At 33.0% G+C, this 14,915-nt stretch overlaps 1 protein-coding gene across 2 annotated transcripts in view; it reads left to right on the forward strand.

Moving 5' to 3' along the window:
• KPNA5 (karyopherin subunit alpha 5) overlaps positions 1–14,915 on the forward strand; it is a 49,252-nt gene that overhangs the window by 7,185 nt on the left and 27,152 nt on the right. For both annotated transcript variants that reach the window (XM_023513307.1, XM_012805295.2), the window contains exons 3-7: positions 2,236–2,337; positions 2,456–2,555; positions 7,235–7,329; positions 10,440–10,571; positions 12,936–13,024. In XM_023513307.1, coding sequence (XP_023369075.1) covers positions 2,236–2,337; positions 2,456–2,555; positions 7,235–7,329; positions 10,440–10,571; positions 12,936–13,024 — 518 coding nt within the window. The remainder of the gene's footprint in view (positions 1–2,235; positions 2,338–2,455; positions 2,556–7,234; positions 7,330–10,439; positions 10,572–12,935; positions 13,025–14,915) is intronic.

A 14,915-nucleotide genomic window follows, 5' to 3' on the forward strand; every position in this document is an offset into this window, starting at 1 on the left:
TATTAATGAACCTTTAATATAATCATAGTTCTACCTCAGAGCAAAGAAATTTTTATTCTTAAATCTGTTTAGATTGTTTCTATTTGTCATTATAAAATTTGCCTCCTAAAAAATATGAATTATATTTATGTGCTATTTTATGGTTTTCATAGCTCTTGCCCCTAAGTTAATTGTAGTCATCTTCCAATGCTACTCATACTGTTCCTCCTGTAATCAGCCATATCTTTTAGCCTTCCCTGTTTATACATTGCACATATGACATAAAGAATAGAAAAATCAGGCTTGGTGCCTGTGACTTAAGTGGCTAAGGCGCCAGCCACATACACCTGAGCTGGTGGGTTCGAATCCAGCCCAGACCCGCCAAACAATAATGACAGCTGCAACCAAAAAACAGCCGGGCATTGTGGTGGGCGCCTGTAGTCCCAGCTACTTGGGAGGCGGAGGCAGGAGAATCACCTGAGCCCAGGAGTTGGAGGTTGCTGTGAGCTGTGATGCTACGGCACTCTGGCACTCTACCCAGGGGGACAGCTTGAGGCTCTGCCTCAAAAAAAAAAAAAGAATAGAAAATCGTTTAAGAGTACATCTCAACATTTTTCATTCCAAGATATCCGTGAATTTAGGAGTATTTATAAATAGGAGCGTTTGATGCTTACATATACAAATTAAAACTGATGTGTGAAAAGGACTAGCAACAAAGCAAGTAGGTGTGCTTCAGAAATGTAATTATGACTTGTCATCTTCCTGTCGATAGTATCCAGCACAGTCCTTAATCTAGTATAATAGATACTGAAAACAAATCTTGTTGAATAATTAGGAGAAGTATGTACAGATTGAAGAAAAGAAGTATTTATTTAACTATTTAAAATAATATCGCCTGATGTTTTTCCTTAAATTTGGATCTAGGAAATATGTAGTCATCCTTTGGTATCCATAGGGTAGATGGTCCCAGGACCCCTGGGTTACCAAATTTAGTATATTTGGTTACCAAAATTTGTTAATGTTCAAGTCCCTTCTTTAAAATGGCTAGTATTTGCATATGACCTGCACACATTCTCCTGTATACTTTAAATTATCTCTAGATTATTTTTAATACTTAATACAGGATAAATGCTATGTAGGTGAGTTATACTATATTGTGTTTATTTGTTTTTTAAATTGTTATATATACATATATATACATACACATACATACACACATATATTTTAAATAAAGAGGGTCTTGGAGTGTTTCTCAGGCTGGCCTCAAACTCCTGGGCTCAAGTGATCCTCCCATCTTAGCCTCCCAAGTAATTGGGCCTACAAAGCTTGTGCTACCATGCTTGGCTTATTATTTTTTGTTGTTTTTATTTCTCAAATATTCTATGATCTGAGGTTGGTTGAATCTTGGGATACAGAACTGACAGATAAAGAGATTCAGCTATACCTATAAATCTTCATTAGTAACCTTACCTCATTTCCTTGCTCTTTTTTTCCTTTAATTTTTATCTATTCCTGAGATAATAAGCATAGGGCTGTCTTTCTTGAGGATTCTTTTCTATCTCTTGCTAAACATATCTTATTTAATACTAACTCTTAATATACCACGTTCGCTCTCCTATGTTAACAGATTTGCTTTTTTTTGAGACAGAGCCTCAAGCGGTTGCCTTGGGTAGAGTGCGGTGGGATCACAGCTCACAGCAACCTCCAACTCTTGAGCTTAAGTGATTCTCCTGCCTCTGCCTCCCAAGTAGCTGAGACTACAGGCCCCTGCCACAATGCCTGGCTATTTTTTGGTTGCAGCCATCTTTGTTATTTGGCAGGCCTGGGCTGGATTCCAACCGCCAGCTTAGGTGTAAGTGGCTGACGCCTTAGCCACTTGAGCCACAGGCACCGAACCACAGATTTGCTTTTTAATTAAGATTTTCTTAGAAAAATTCTTAGACCTTTCATAATCTGGTGTGGGAATATATGCATTTTCAAATGTTGTAAAATGTAAATGTGTGGCTGGCCATTGGTAAAAGACAAGGGATTGAAAATGATCCAAAGGAGTCTGCGCAGGACAAAAACTAGCCTAGCCTGGAAAGTTTTGAGTTTTCATAAATAGTTTAGATCTGCCTGGAATAATGATTGGGAAGTACAAAAATATTCAGAATTTTAAATTATAAAATTACTACTTTCTTGTGTCAATGGAATTTTATGGCAATTGGATGTTTTATGGATTGATTTAATGTGTAAACTGATTTCTCTTTTTTGCAGTTGTTCAAACGCAGAAATGTCTCTTTACCCAGAAATGATGAGTCTATGCTAGAAAGTCCAATACAAGATCCGGATATCAGTTCCACTGTACCCATTCCAGAGGTATATTTTACAAAAATAGTTTTCAAATTATACCTCAACAATATTTCAGTGATATTATATACACCAAATATTATTCATACAAAATATTTTCATGTTAATTATGTTTTGTGTGTTTTAGGAAGAAGTCATTACTACAGATATGGTTCAGATGATTTTTTCTAATAATGTTGATCAACAGCTAACAGCAACACAGAAATTTAGAAAGCTGCTTTCTAAAGGCAAGAATTCTTTTCAATGTGCTTATTTGATATTGTTATGGAATTTTGAGCTTTATTTTATTAGGTATTTTTTATTTTAAGATACTTTTCTTTGCCAAACACAGTAGGTATTATTTCACTTTAAAAATATATTTTAAAATAACATCCATTTTTGTTCATTGTGTCATCAAAGTAACACATATTGATTGAAGAAAAATTGTAAATATAGAAGAATTTGAAGAAGCAAATATGAAAATCATTAATTTTGCTGCCAAGAAATAAAGTTAGAGATGTACATTTTTAAATTCTTGTAAAAATATTTTTCTGACATGAGCATTCTAAATGGAACCATAACATTACAGACTCTGGATACAAAATAATGATTCAATTTGGCATTTCATTTTTTCTATCATAAGCAGTGTTGAGACAATTGTATAATCTAAAACTTCCTTAATGTACTCACAAAGGTGAAAAAGAGAGTCAAAGAGAATAAACTATATTAATTTATACTCCTGTCTTCAGTTTGTACAAGTATTTATTTCATTGTATTTTTACCAACACTCACAATTATCTTTAAGAAACAAATGCTCATGTAATAGTAGCTTATTATATGGTTTAGGTTTTTTTTTTTTTTTTTTTTGGTAATTAAGTTGAATAGTTTTCCTTATTTATTGACTATGTAATTCATAATTGCTTGTCTGTTTTGTTCAATTTTATACTGAGTTTATAAGAATTTATTAGATAAAAATTTAAATCTTTATCTTGTACTTCATATATGGAGTTTATGTAATTAGAAATTCTAAGTATATGGAATTGCATATATGAACTGCTGAGATTTTTGCCATGCCCTTGGCTCGGGTGCCTTATCTTCCTAAGAGACACAGAATTTGGTAGCTTATGAAGAATGAAAGAAATCTGGTCATTGTGTCAGCATAAATTACAAGGCTTTTATCTTTGCTTTCTTTTTGTAGATCATGTTTATATAATAAATACGTAACTTTTGTTTTCAGTTCTTTACATCTCAAGATAAAGTAGCATAGCAGTGGTAAGAAATCTTTATATAATCAAGAATGGCTTCTCTCTTCCTAATCAAATCTCACAGTTTCTGATTTTTGTAATTGGGGTTATTTTCTGGTTCAAATTAATATTTTAAATTGTTTTTTACATTGTTGTATTCTCTTTCGTGATTTTTTTTGATACGTATTTCAAAACCAGTTAATTCATGTAAGAGTTTGGCAGGAGTGATTTTATATCACAACTTCATTATTTAATTCTTTATTTTGATTAATCTTTTGTTAAAGTAGAGCATTGCTTGAAGGATTCTCTTCTCCCAATGCAAATTGCCCTGAAACAGTTTCTTTTAAGACTTCACCTGTCCAAATAATATATGTCTGATATCTTTGAGCAAGTTCTCTGGGCTTAGAATTCTTTGATTAGAAGATTTTATATGCTCTAATTCCTCAAGATATTGTCTCTGTTAAACAGTTGTCTCTTTTTAAAAAAAAAATATTTTTCCTTTTAGAGACAAGGTCTCATTCTGTTGCCCAGGCAGGAGTGCAGTGGCGCAATAATAATCAACCTTGAAACTCCTGGGCTTAAATGGTCCTCTTGCATCAGCATATTGAGTAACTGGGATTACAGGTGTGCCTCACCATGCCTGGCTAATTACAAAAAAAAAAAAAAAATTCTTTTTTGTAGAAACAGGGTCTTGCTCTACTGAGGCTGGTCTCAAAACTCCTGGCCTCAAGTAATCCTGTGTTGACACTACAAGATTATAGGGATTATAGGCATGAGCCACTGTGCCCAGCCTATCTTCTTTATAGATATAATCGTATTTTCTGCTTTTTCTTTGTAATGGAATTACAAAGGTTGGGCGTACAGCAGGAGTTATAGACGCTTCCTTTTACTAATTGATATGAGTTCCTGCCAAATATATTAGGCCCAGAAAGTAAACTGTATTTTTATTTAATCTATCAATGTACAAAACATGGAAAAACAGCTAGAACTAGAACTGGAAATAGAAATAGCAAGAAACTTTGCCTCTTTCCCTAGCATTTTCTTTTTGTAATTAATGTTCTTGCTGTTGACAGTAGAGCTATAAATAATATCCTTGGCTACTCCACAGTCTACCTACTTCAGCCTGTACTCCTCTGACTTGTGTATGATGGTGATCTTTTGCTGTCTCTGCTTTTTATTTCCCTATCGTGGCTACTCTTTTGGATGTAAATCGCTAGTCATATTTTTCTTAAGTCCCAGTTTTGTAGAAATTTCTTCAAAGCTTTTTTGTTTCTCATGATTCTCCCTTAGTTTTAGGTGCTGAAGCAGATCCCCTATTTTGCTTATTACCATGACTGAAAGTCTTTGCCATGACTGAAGGTATTCTCCATAATAAAATAATTCATCACTTTTATAAGATTATATAGACAGGGCGGCGCTGTGGCTCAAAGGAGTAGGGCGCCAGCCCCATATGCTGGAGGTGGTGGATTCAAACCTAGCGCCCTGGCCAAAAAAATCCAAAAAAAAAGAAATTGTATGGACCATTATTGTTCTATCAATGAATACCAATAATAGTTAATGACACCACATGAACTGATGATTTAAGTGTACTTTAATTGCTTTCTTTTAAATGAAGGTAAGCATAAATGAGTTGCTTTTACGTCTCCAAGAAGTGACTATATTTGTGGGGTTTTTTTTGTTTGTTTGAGACAGAGTTTCATTTGTTGCCCTCAATAGAGTGCTGTGGTGTCACAGCTCATAGCAACCTCAAACTCTTAGGCTCAAGAGATTCCCTTGTCTCAGCCTCTCAAGTATCTGGGACTATAGATGCCTGCCACAACACCTGGCTATTTTTTTTTTTTTAGAGACGAGGTTTCACTCTGGCTCAGGCTGGTCTTGAACCTGTGAGCTCAGGCAATCCATCCACCTCGGCCTCCCAGAGTGCTAGGATTACAGGTATGAGCCACCACTGCCTGGCTAGTTGTGTTTTTACATGTAGGTATATGTCAGATCTATATCTGTATTTACCTGCATTTATAGATACAGTTGATGATCTTAGTACTCATTTTTCCCTACCCTAATCATGAAGCCTTATTTTTTTTCCTATTCTCATTCTCACCTTACACAGTAAGACAAAATTTCTATCCCTTAAATTAAAAGAAAATTTAAAAGAAGATAGTACATTTGGTATTTTCTATGGAAATAAAAAACATGGTGAAAGTAGTAATTGCAACCCTCTAATTTTGTTTTGATTTTTTTAAAGGTGGAAAGTAAAAGAATTAAGTTTATTGTTTTATCCTATTGATACTTTATAACTTTATAATGGCAGTATAAGCTAGGTTCTGTATTAACATTTGCAAAATCTGTACTCTTTATTTAGAACACCCAAATAAAACTTTAAGGGCATGGCTTTACTAATTTTGCAGAAACTTCCTATTTTTGATCAGGTTTGAAAAATAGCCAATTTGTAGAAAAATGAAGGAAAGGAAAAAATAAGTTGTTTGTTAAGTAAACCATTTTTAACAATTGAGAACATGGTTTCTAGGATTTCATCTGACTTAAAACTTAATGAAAATATTTTTCTGTGTTATAAAGAGGGGTTCAGAAATTTTATGGCTATCTTTGCTTATTCATCCTACTCATTGAATACAACGTATTAGCATTTCTGTAAGTTATTTATGATCAGTGCCAGTCAAATAGAGGAAGTAAGAAAAAGGAAGAGTCAAAAGTGGAAATGAGAATTCTCTTTTGTGTGAGTATATAGGTAACTCAGTAATAGATAGATTTAGGTGATAGATACAGGGCAAGATGAACAAGTAAACACAGTGATATAGTAAGTTGGTTTTGGTTATGGTACAGTTTTAAAGAAGGTGTGTATATAAAAATGTATCAGATAGACGCTTAGAAAAATGGACGGAAATCGATGAGAGAAGAATTCAATTAAGGAGGTTAGATTTGTGAATTATCACAGATGATAATGATAAGTGATATGTGAATAAATAGGTAAATTTTCTAAGAAAATAAACAGGAATAAGTCTAACTTAAAGGAACACCATCAGAGAAGTCACTGAAGAACTACAGAGGATACTTTTTGCTGAAGCCAAGGTAGAAGAAAGAGTTCTTTATACTTAGATGGACAGTACCTGAAGTATCTTTCTTTGAATTTTACATGAGTTTCCAAGAGATCTTATAATTTTCAAGAGCCCTGTGCATTTTATGAAAATTTATTAACAATTATAGATATTCTAATAGCATTTCTATAAATAATAATACAAAACAATCTCATGTGGCTGCGAGATAGCAGGCAAGGCATGGTTGATAGTGAAGGAGATATCCTTAGAAATTGAGAGTAGTATTATTATATGAAGAACTAGTGGATACTTTATTGTTCAGTTGGTGTTTTAAGTATTGACTGAAATACTCAGTTTGTAAAAGTGACCTCATCTATAGCCTTTAACTTGTAAGTTTAAATATTTATGTAGAAAGTTTTTAGAAATTATGTTATTGCAATTAATGAAAGAATAGAATTTACTTTGTAAAAAAAATATAATTATGAGAACATTTGTCTTAAGTCACATGCAGCTAAGGGTTTTAAACTTGGTTGAGTGAAACTTAGGAGAGAGTTGTGTGGCCTGTGAATTGACATAGGGACCAAATCATTGTCTCTTCTTGTCTATTTAATAACTTTTTTTTTTTATTTTTAGAACCTAATCCACCAATTGATCAAGTTATACAGAAACCAGGAGTCGTACAGAGATTTGTGAAATTTCTTGAAAGAAATGAAAATTGTACTCTACAAGTGAGTCTAAAGTTTGCTTTCTTAATTTCTTTCCAGAAATGACCTATGATTAGAACTTCTAGTGAAAGCAGCTTACACAATACTAACTGTATTGTGAGCATTTAGTAAAGACTTGGCAATTAAAGGAATAGGCTGTGTGAACTGTCTTGCCTTGGGTGTGGTTGCAGTGCTGATTTTTTTCTGGGAATTGTTACTTTATTAAACAAGTTTGAAAAAATATATAAAATCTTTATTAATGTTAATAAAAATTTTATGGTTGTCAGCCTTCATGTTAAAATGTTAACATTTTAGTGATTAAGTTTATTTTGGTTCTTAGCTAAGAAGGGTTGTAACTTTTACTTACTAAAACATTTTTAGGTGATTGATTCGCTCCTTTTTTTGAAAAAGAATAAATTAGTATCTACTAAAAATGTGACTAAAGTTAGAGTTGCTTCAGTCAAGCTAAAGAACATTGCTTCTCAACCATGACACAGTTATAGTTTTAAGATATCCTTCAAATAATTTGCTCCTGATGGTAAATTACTAAAGTTTCCAAATATTTAAATGTTAATTAAAAGAAAGATTGCCTCCCTGACTTTTATTTCTATTTTTTAAGTAAGAGCACAAGGTGGAATTTTGTACTATTGGCAGTTGTACAGAGCAAACACTGTCAGTTACATCTGACTTATCAGTGCTATTGTTTGTAATGGAGGACTGTTATTCGAGTGATAGTTGTTGAATTTACAATTTTCAGTAATAATTCTTTAAATAATTTGAGAAATATTTTAAGTGTAAACAAAGCAATGTGTTGCACGTGTGAATGTGAAAAATTGTTGAAAATGTTTACAGTAAGAGTCTCTGAGGCAAAGACTACTTAATTCATGTTACAATTTTATTGTGAATTATTTAGAGCTAGAGATCAGGAGAATTAGTGCCTTTGCTTTATATAAACTCTTGCCTATACTAAAATCTGGGCCTCCTGGGCTACCTAGTTTGTTTTTTGGCTTTTTAATTCCAACTGAATGAAAGAAGATAGGAGTGAATATGGATATATAAAATTGAGTGCTAGTTTGAGCCAAACAGTATGTAAGTTATCATAGTTCTAAAATTAAGGTGTTATCCCTGTCTCCAGAAATTCTTTACTCTCTGCTGGGAAAGGTGGACATAAAAGAGGTCTGTGATAAACAAAGTGCTCTGAGAACACAGAGAATGTAGCAACTACTCTGGTAGAAGGGTGTCCAACCTGTGGCCCACAGTGAGGACTTTTTTTGCTTGTCTATGATGTGGGATATCATGAAGAGCATGTGTAGACCTTTTTTTTGAAGGTCTATGTGTATTAAAATGCTAATAGCTTTCATTAGTATTTATGTATTTAATGTGTGGCCCAAGACTACTCTTGTCCAATATGTGGCAAAATACGAAAAGGTTGGACACCCATGGATTAGGGAAAGTCGGAGACGACTTCACAGAAATAGTGTTGCAGGACCGCTGTTAAGGATGAAGGGGACTCTGGCAGACTGAAGAGAGGAAAATTACTATTAGATTGAGAGGGTAACATGTTCAGAGAGCACAGTGTTTCCGAGAACATTGGGAACTTGGGCATTTATTAATCACTATAATTAAAACCAGAAGAAATTCAACAGCGTGGCCTTGGGGTAGCTACATGTTGAGCTATGTTACCCAAGTGCATATAAAATATGCCAGTTAAGATGATTCATCTGTTTAATAGAGAGGCTTCAAACTGGGAGCCCATAGGCCAGATTGGCCTACAAGCAAATTTTATTTGTCCCACATATATTTTTAAAACGTGGGAATTAGATGCTGGACTTTTAAAAATTAGGGAAATTCAAATGAATGTCCAGATTTTTAGCTGCTTCTGACAAATCAGAAGATTTGGCATTGTTCCCAGGTAGTAAAGATGAAGTCAAGCTGAATAGGAGCTTTGCCCCCCATCCCTTTTTTAATTGGGAAGTTATTCTTTTAATTGTAGCCAGGCACTCCAGTTTTCCCACAATTCTCATTGACTTGTATTACTCACTTTAATTGTCTGATGGTAGGTTTGTGAATTTACCACTCTTATACTCTCTCCTAGGGATGCCAAGGGCAGTTTTGTAAACTTTTGATTGTCCTTTAGTTTCTTTCATTGTCTGCAATCAGTTAGCATTATGATCTCCAATATTTTTAATATTAATTCCTTCTCAATATGGACAAAGCAGAGCAACAAGAAAAATACATAAAATAAATTCCTTCTTTAAAATACTTCCCTAGTCTTACACATAATAGTAGCTGTAATTTTTAGTATTGTAATAATATTTTGGGGGCACATTTGTTATTACTCATAATGTCCCAATGTATGTAAAAAGTAGTGTATGTGAAATATTTTTTAGCTATAATTACTCTTAGACTGGCTGTAGATTTGTATGTTACTTTCAACTAGTTTATGCACTAGTTTATTACTTTTGAGCCATCGTCAAATTTTCTTAGTTGCTTCTGTTATAAATCCATAATGTTTATTTGAATGTAATTAATATTGGGTAACTTTTCAAAGGCTTTTCTTTTTAAAAGAATAGACCAGAAGTCCTAGTCTTAGGCTTGGTAATAATGAATGCTTAATGTTGAACAATACCTAGAAACTTCAACCTCTGATTTTCTTGTTTCTTAAAAGAGAAGGCTACTTGATTCTAAGGATAACTTTATGATTTTTAAGTCTCTGAACTATACTATTACTTTAATAAGTAGTATCTCTTCATTTTTGTTTTTAATTACTATGGGTAGATGAATGTTATGTATCTTTATTCTTGTTTATTTTTAAACTGCTTGTTTTAGAACAGTTGGCTCTCTAATAGTAAGTATTATGAATTTTGTGAATCATAAACTCAAATCTGTTTATATTCTGTTGATTTTGTAAATTTTCATTATATTCTTTCTCAGTTCTTACTTTTTGTATTTAAGAATGCTTTTTTTCCCTAAGGGTTTTCGTCTGTGAAATCTGACTTCACAGTGAATCTTACTAATTATGTCAGTCTTACTTTCAAACTTGTCCAGCTAAGTCTTTACTTCCTCTGTCCTTCCCTACTTCTCCTTTCTGACATTTCTTTGGTGCTTTCATTTATTTCACTTTTTCTTTTTAGTTTGAAGCTGCATGGGCATTGACTAATATAGCATCTGGAACTTTTCTGCATACCAAGGTAGTGATTGAAACTGGGGCTGTTCCAATTTTTATCAAACTTCTTAATTCTGAACATGAAGATGTTCAAGAACAGGTAAGTTTCTTATTTGTATTGTCATATTTAATGTAATTTTCTCTTGAAAGTACCATTTATTATGATTTGTAAGTCACTTTTGTGCTTGATTGCCTATATATTTCATTTATCACGATAGAGGAGTTTTTTTAGTATCAAATTAGAAGGGAAGAAGAATGAACTATTTCAGGCATAACCCTGGCTACTCTGTAAGAGTGAGCTCAGCTAGAGTAGAAATTACTGTTCTATTTACAAACAAGTACACTGAGACTCAGAAAAGTTAGTAGCAAAGCTAAAGTCACAGTAAATATCTGAACCAGCTTTTAAACTTTTGGCTGGTTTGACTACTTGTTCTGCATTTATGTATATGTATCTGGATTATTTTATTATTTCTTTATAAAATATCACACTGCTTTGAATCAAACCATTTTTTAATAAACTTCAATATAAGAGGGAAAATTTAATCACATATATGTGCAATCCAGAGAAAATTAAGTAGTTTGGTATTTTTATTTTGCATCATTTTTATATAAATTAATCTGTTAATTTCTCTACTATTCCATTCATTGTTTAGTTTTGTATCATTTTTTTTCCAGATAACACTGAATTGGTATTATTCTTTTAAGAAAATTATACTGATTTCTCAGTATCCACTCAGGTGTCTATCATAATTTGTTTTCTGTTCCTCAGTTGTATATTTCTAGTTTATTAGTACTATTAATACTGTTGTGATAAACATCATCATATATCATTAATCATTATGTGCCTCTTAATTATTGTTTAGGGAAAAAGATGAATGAATTAATTTTTTAAAGCTCTTAGTATGTATTTCATACTTGGCTTCCAAAAAAAATACACCAATTAATGTCCCTGCCAATAGAATATTGTACTTTACAGAGTAAAAAAAATGTTTAACGGTTTTTCTTAAAAAATAAAACATGGGGCGGTGCCTGTGGCTCAAGGAGTAGGGTTCCAGCCCCATATACTGGAGGTGGCAGGTTCAATCTTGGCCCTGGCCAAAAACTGAAAACAAAAAAAAATAGTCTACTGTAGCTATTGAAAATATTAAATCATATCATATTTTAAACATTAAATATAACTTTCCCAATTGAAAAATAACGTGTATACTTTTGTACTTACCTGAGAAATTTGAAATGAGAAAATAATAAAATGATAATTGTATTTGCATAATTTGTCATCTAATGAAACTTAATAAGTGAATAATTTGATTTTTTGCTACCGTGTATTTTGTTGTTGAGACAAGGCATCACATTTGCCTGGGGCAGAGGGCAGTGGCATCATCATAGCTTACCACAACCTCCAACTTGTAAGCCCAAGTGATCCTCCTGCCTCAGCCTCCTGAGTAGCTGGAAATACAGGCTTGTGCTACTATATTCAGCTAAGTTTTGTTTGTTTGTTTGTTTGTTTGTTTGTTTGGTAGAGATGAGATTTCACTATAGCCTGCCTGGGCTGTTCTTGAACTCCTGGTTTCAATGATTCTCCCTCCTCCTTCCAAAGTGGTAGGATTATATGCACCAGCCACTAAGGCTGCCAGTGCTACCATTTATTTTAACAATTATAATGAACTCCAACTAATCTTAAACTTATTTGTAAGGCCCACCCCACGCTAATTTTTGTATTAGCTATTAACTCATTTTTTCTGTGCTTTGTCTCTTTCTCTTCTTCTATTATAAATCCATCCCTTTGCACTGAATGGATTTCTTGGCATAGGAGCAAACCTCTAGTATTAGTACAGTCATGAGTCACTTAACAGGGATGTATTCTGAGAAATATGTTATCATGTGATTCATGTTTGTGTCAACATCATAAAGTATACTTTTGTATATATATAACCTACTACACACTCAGGCTGTATGGTATACCTTATACTAGGCTGCAGACCTATACAGCATGTTATTGTATGAATACCATAGGCAATTGTAACACAGTGGTAAGTATTTGTACATCTAAACACAAGAAAGATACAATAAAAATATGATATTATAATCTTATGGTATCATCATCATATGTGTGGTCTGTTGTTGACTAAAGTGTTATTATGTGGCATATGACTAATTGGAAAATTTGCTAAATATATTTCGTCTCTCCCTGTAGATACAGAGTAGAAAAATGATGTTGTTTGTTGAACATTATAGCTATTTTACTGTCATGCAAAAAACCTTTTAAAATACTCTGTTTTTCAATTTGATTAAAAATATTATTAAATAGCATTTTCAAAGTTTTTCTTTCTTAATGTCCTCCTTTTATTTTTTTCATGTTGCCAAAAACTATTCTTTGTTCATTTAATGCTAAAATCTCATTCTGAAAAGAAAACACTTTATTTAAGATAGATATTATCTTAATTTTTTTTCTTATTTTTCTAAGGCGGTTTGGGCACTTGGTAATATTGCAGGTGACAATGCAGAATGCAGAGATTTTGTATTGAATTGTGAAATACTTCCACCTCTTTTAGAGTGAGTACTTTCTTTAAATTTATCACAATTAAGTACATATCAAACTATATATACCACTATATTTCTGTATACACAATTAAGTTCTTCAATAAGTCTTTTAAATTTGGCTTGTGGTTAACTATGCCTTCAGTAGCGTGCAAGTAAGTAAAAGCAAGAGAAATTTTCAAATTGTATTTATTATTTTTTTATGTTCTCTTCAGCCATACTTAAGAGTACACCAGTCATTGTTTACTCAGTGCTTGCTGTGCTAATTCATTCTATAAAACAAGGATATTTAGTAGTATATAATACAATAAAATGTAAATGTTGCTGTAGCAGGGACTTATAGTTATTTAGTATGTTAGAAGGTTTTTATATTTGATTTTGAAATATTCAGAGAACAAAAATCCACTGAATGCAGTGGCCTGATCATAGTTCATTGTAACCTTGAATTTTTAAGCTCAAGCAATCTTCCTGCCTCAGTCTTCTGAGTAGCTGGGACTACAGCCAGGCGCTACCACACCTAGTTAGTTTTATTCTTACTTGTGGAGACCCAGTCTTGCTATGTTGCTCAGGATGAACCTGAACTCCTGGCCTTAAGCTAACCTCCCACTGCATCCTCCCAGTGTGCTGGCATTTCAAGTATGAGTCACCATGCCTGGCCTAATTCTATCAGTTTTTGCTTCATGTATTTTGAGGCAGTATAAGGTCGTATAAATTTATAAGTGTTACTATGTTCTTGATATATTGACTTTTTCTTTTTCTCTTAAAAATTTAACTAAAAGTGTATTTTATCTGATAGTAGAGTAACTACTCTGGCTCTCTGTTACTATTTACATAGAAATCTTTCCTATTATTTCACTTTCAGTTGACTTATGTCTTTAAATCTAAAATGAGTCTTTTATAGACATTATTGGATGGTCATAGTTTTTTATGCTTGGTTTTAAAATGTGTTCTACAAGTTACTGACTTTTTAAGAGTTTAATCCAGGTATCCTCAAACTATGGCCCGCGGGCCACATGCGGCCCACCAAGGACATTTATCCAGCCTGTCAGGTGTTTTTGCTGCTGCTGCCTATCCTGCTTAGCAGCTGACTCGTCTCGGGGCCTGCAGTCCAGCCCTCCAACGGTCTGAGGGACAGTGAACTTGTCCCTGTTTAAAAAGTTTGAGGACCCTGGGTTTAATCTATTTACATTTAGTGTAGTTGCTGATAAGGGAGGACTGACTTTTGCAATTTTTTTTTTCTCATATCTTTTTTACTTTATGTGTAATATTTCTTTTTCTATTTTTTTAAAGTTATTTTCTTAATAGTTACTCTATTCTGAGTTATACAATCAATATTTTAAACTTACAATCTTGTTTGAATTATTAGTAGTTTTGCTTTAAAATTGTACAAAAATTCTGCTACTATACATTTCTGTCCCACCTTAAAGTTGTTGCCACAAATTGTGTCATTATACATTGTGTGCCCATTACCATATATTTTTCCTTATTTTATGCATTTGCTATACATTTCTGTCCCAGTTTAAAGTTGTTCCCACAACTTGCATCATTATACATTGTGTGCTCATTACCATATATTTATAATTATTTTATGTGTTTGTCTTTTAAATCACATGAAGCAAAAGAAAAATTATTAACCAAAATATGTCATCATATTGCCTGTGATATTTACCTATATAGTTATCTTTCGCAGGATTTTTTTTTTAATTTCTTTGTATGGTCTCAGGGTATTGTCTGTTGCCCTTTCATTTCAGTGTAAGGGACTGCCTTTAGCCATTCTTGTAAAGCAGATCTGTTCGTGACAACCTTTTTCAGGTTTGTTGTTCTGGGCGTCTCTTACTTTCTCCTTCAGTTTTGAAGGGTAGTTTGCTAAATATAGATTTGGTTGACAGGTTTGTTTGTTCCTTTT

Source organism: Otolemur garnettii, unplaced genomic scaffold (genome assembly GCF_000181295.1).
Source record: "Otolemur garnettii isolate 467f Iridium unplaced genomic scaffold, OtoGar3 scaffold00002, whole genome shotgun sequence".
NCBI classification, from domain to species: domain Eukaryota; kingdom Metazoa; phylum Chordata; class Mammalia; order Primates; family Galagidae; genus Otolemur; species Otolemur garnettii.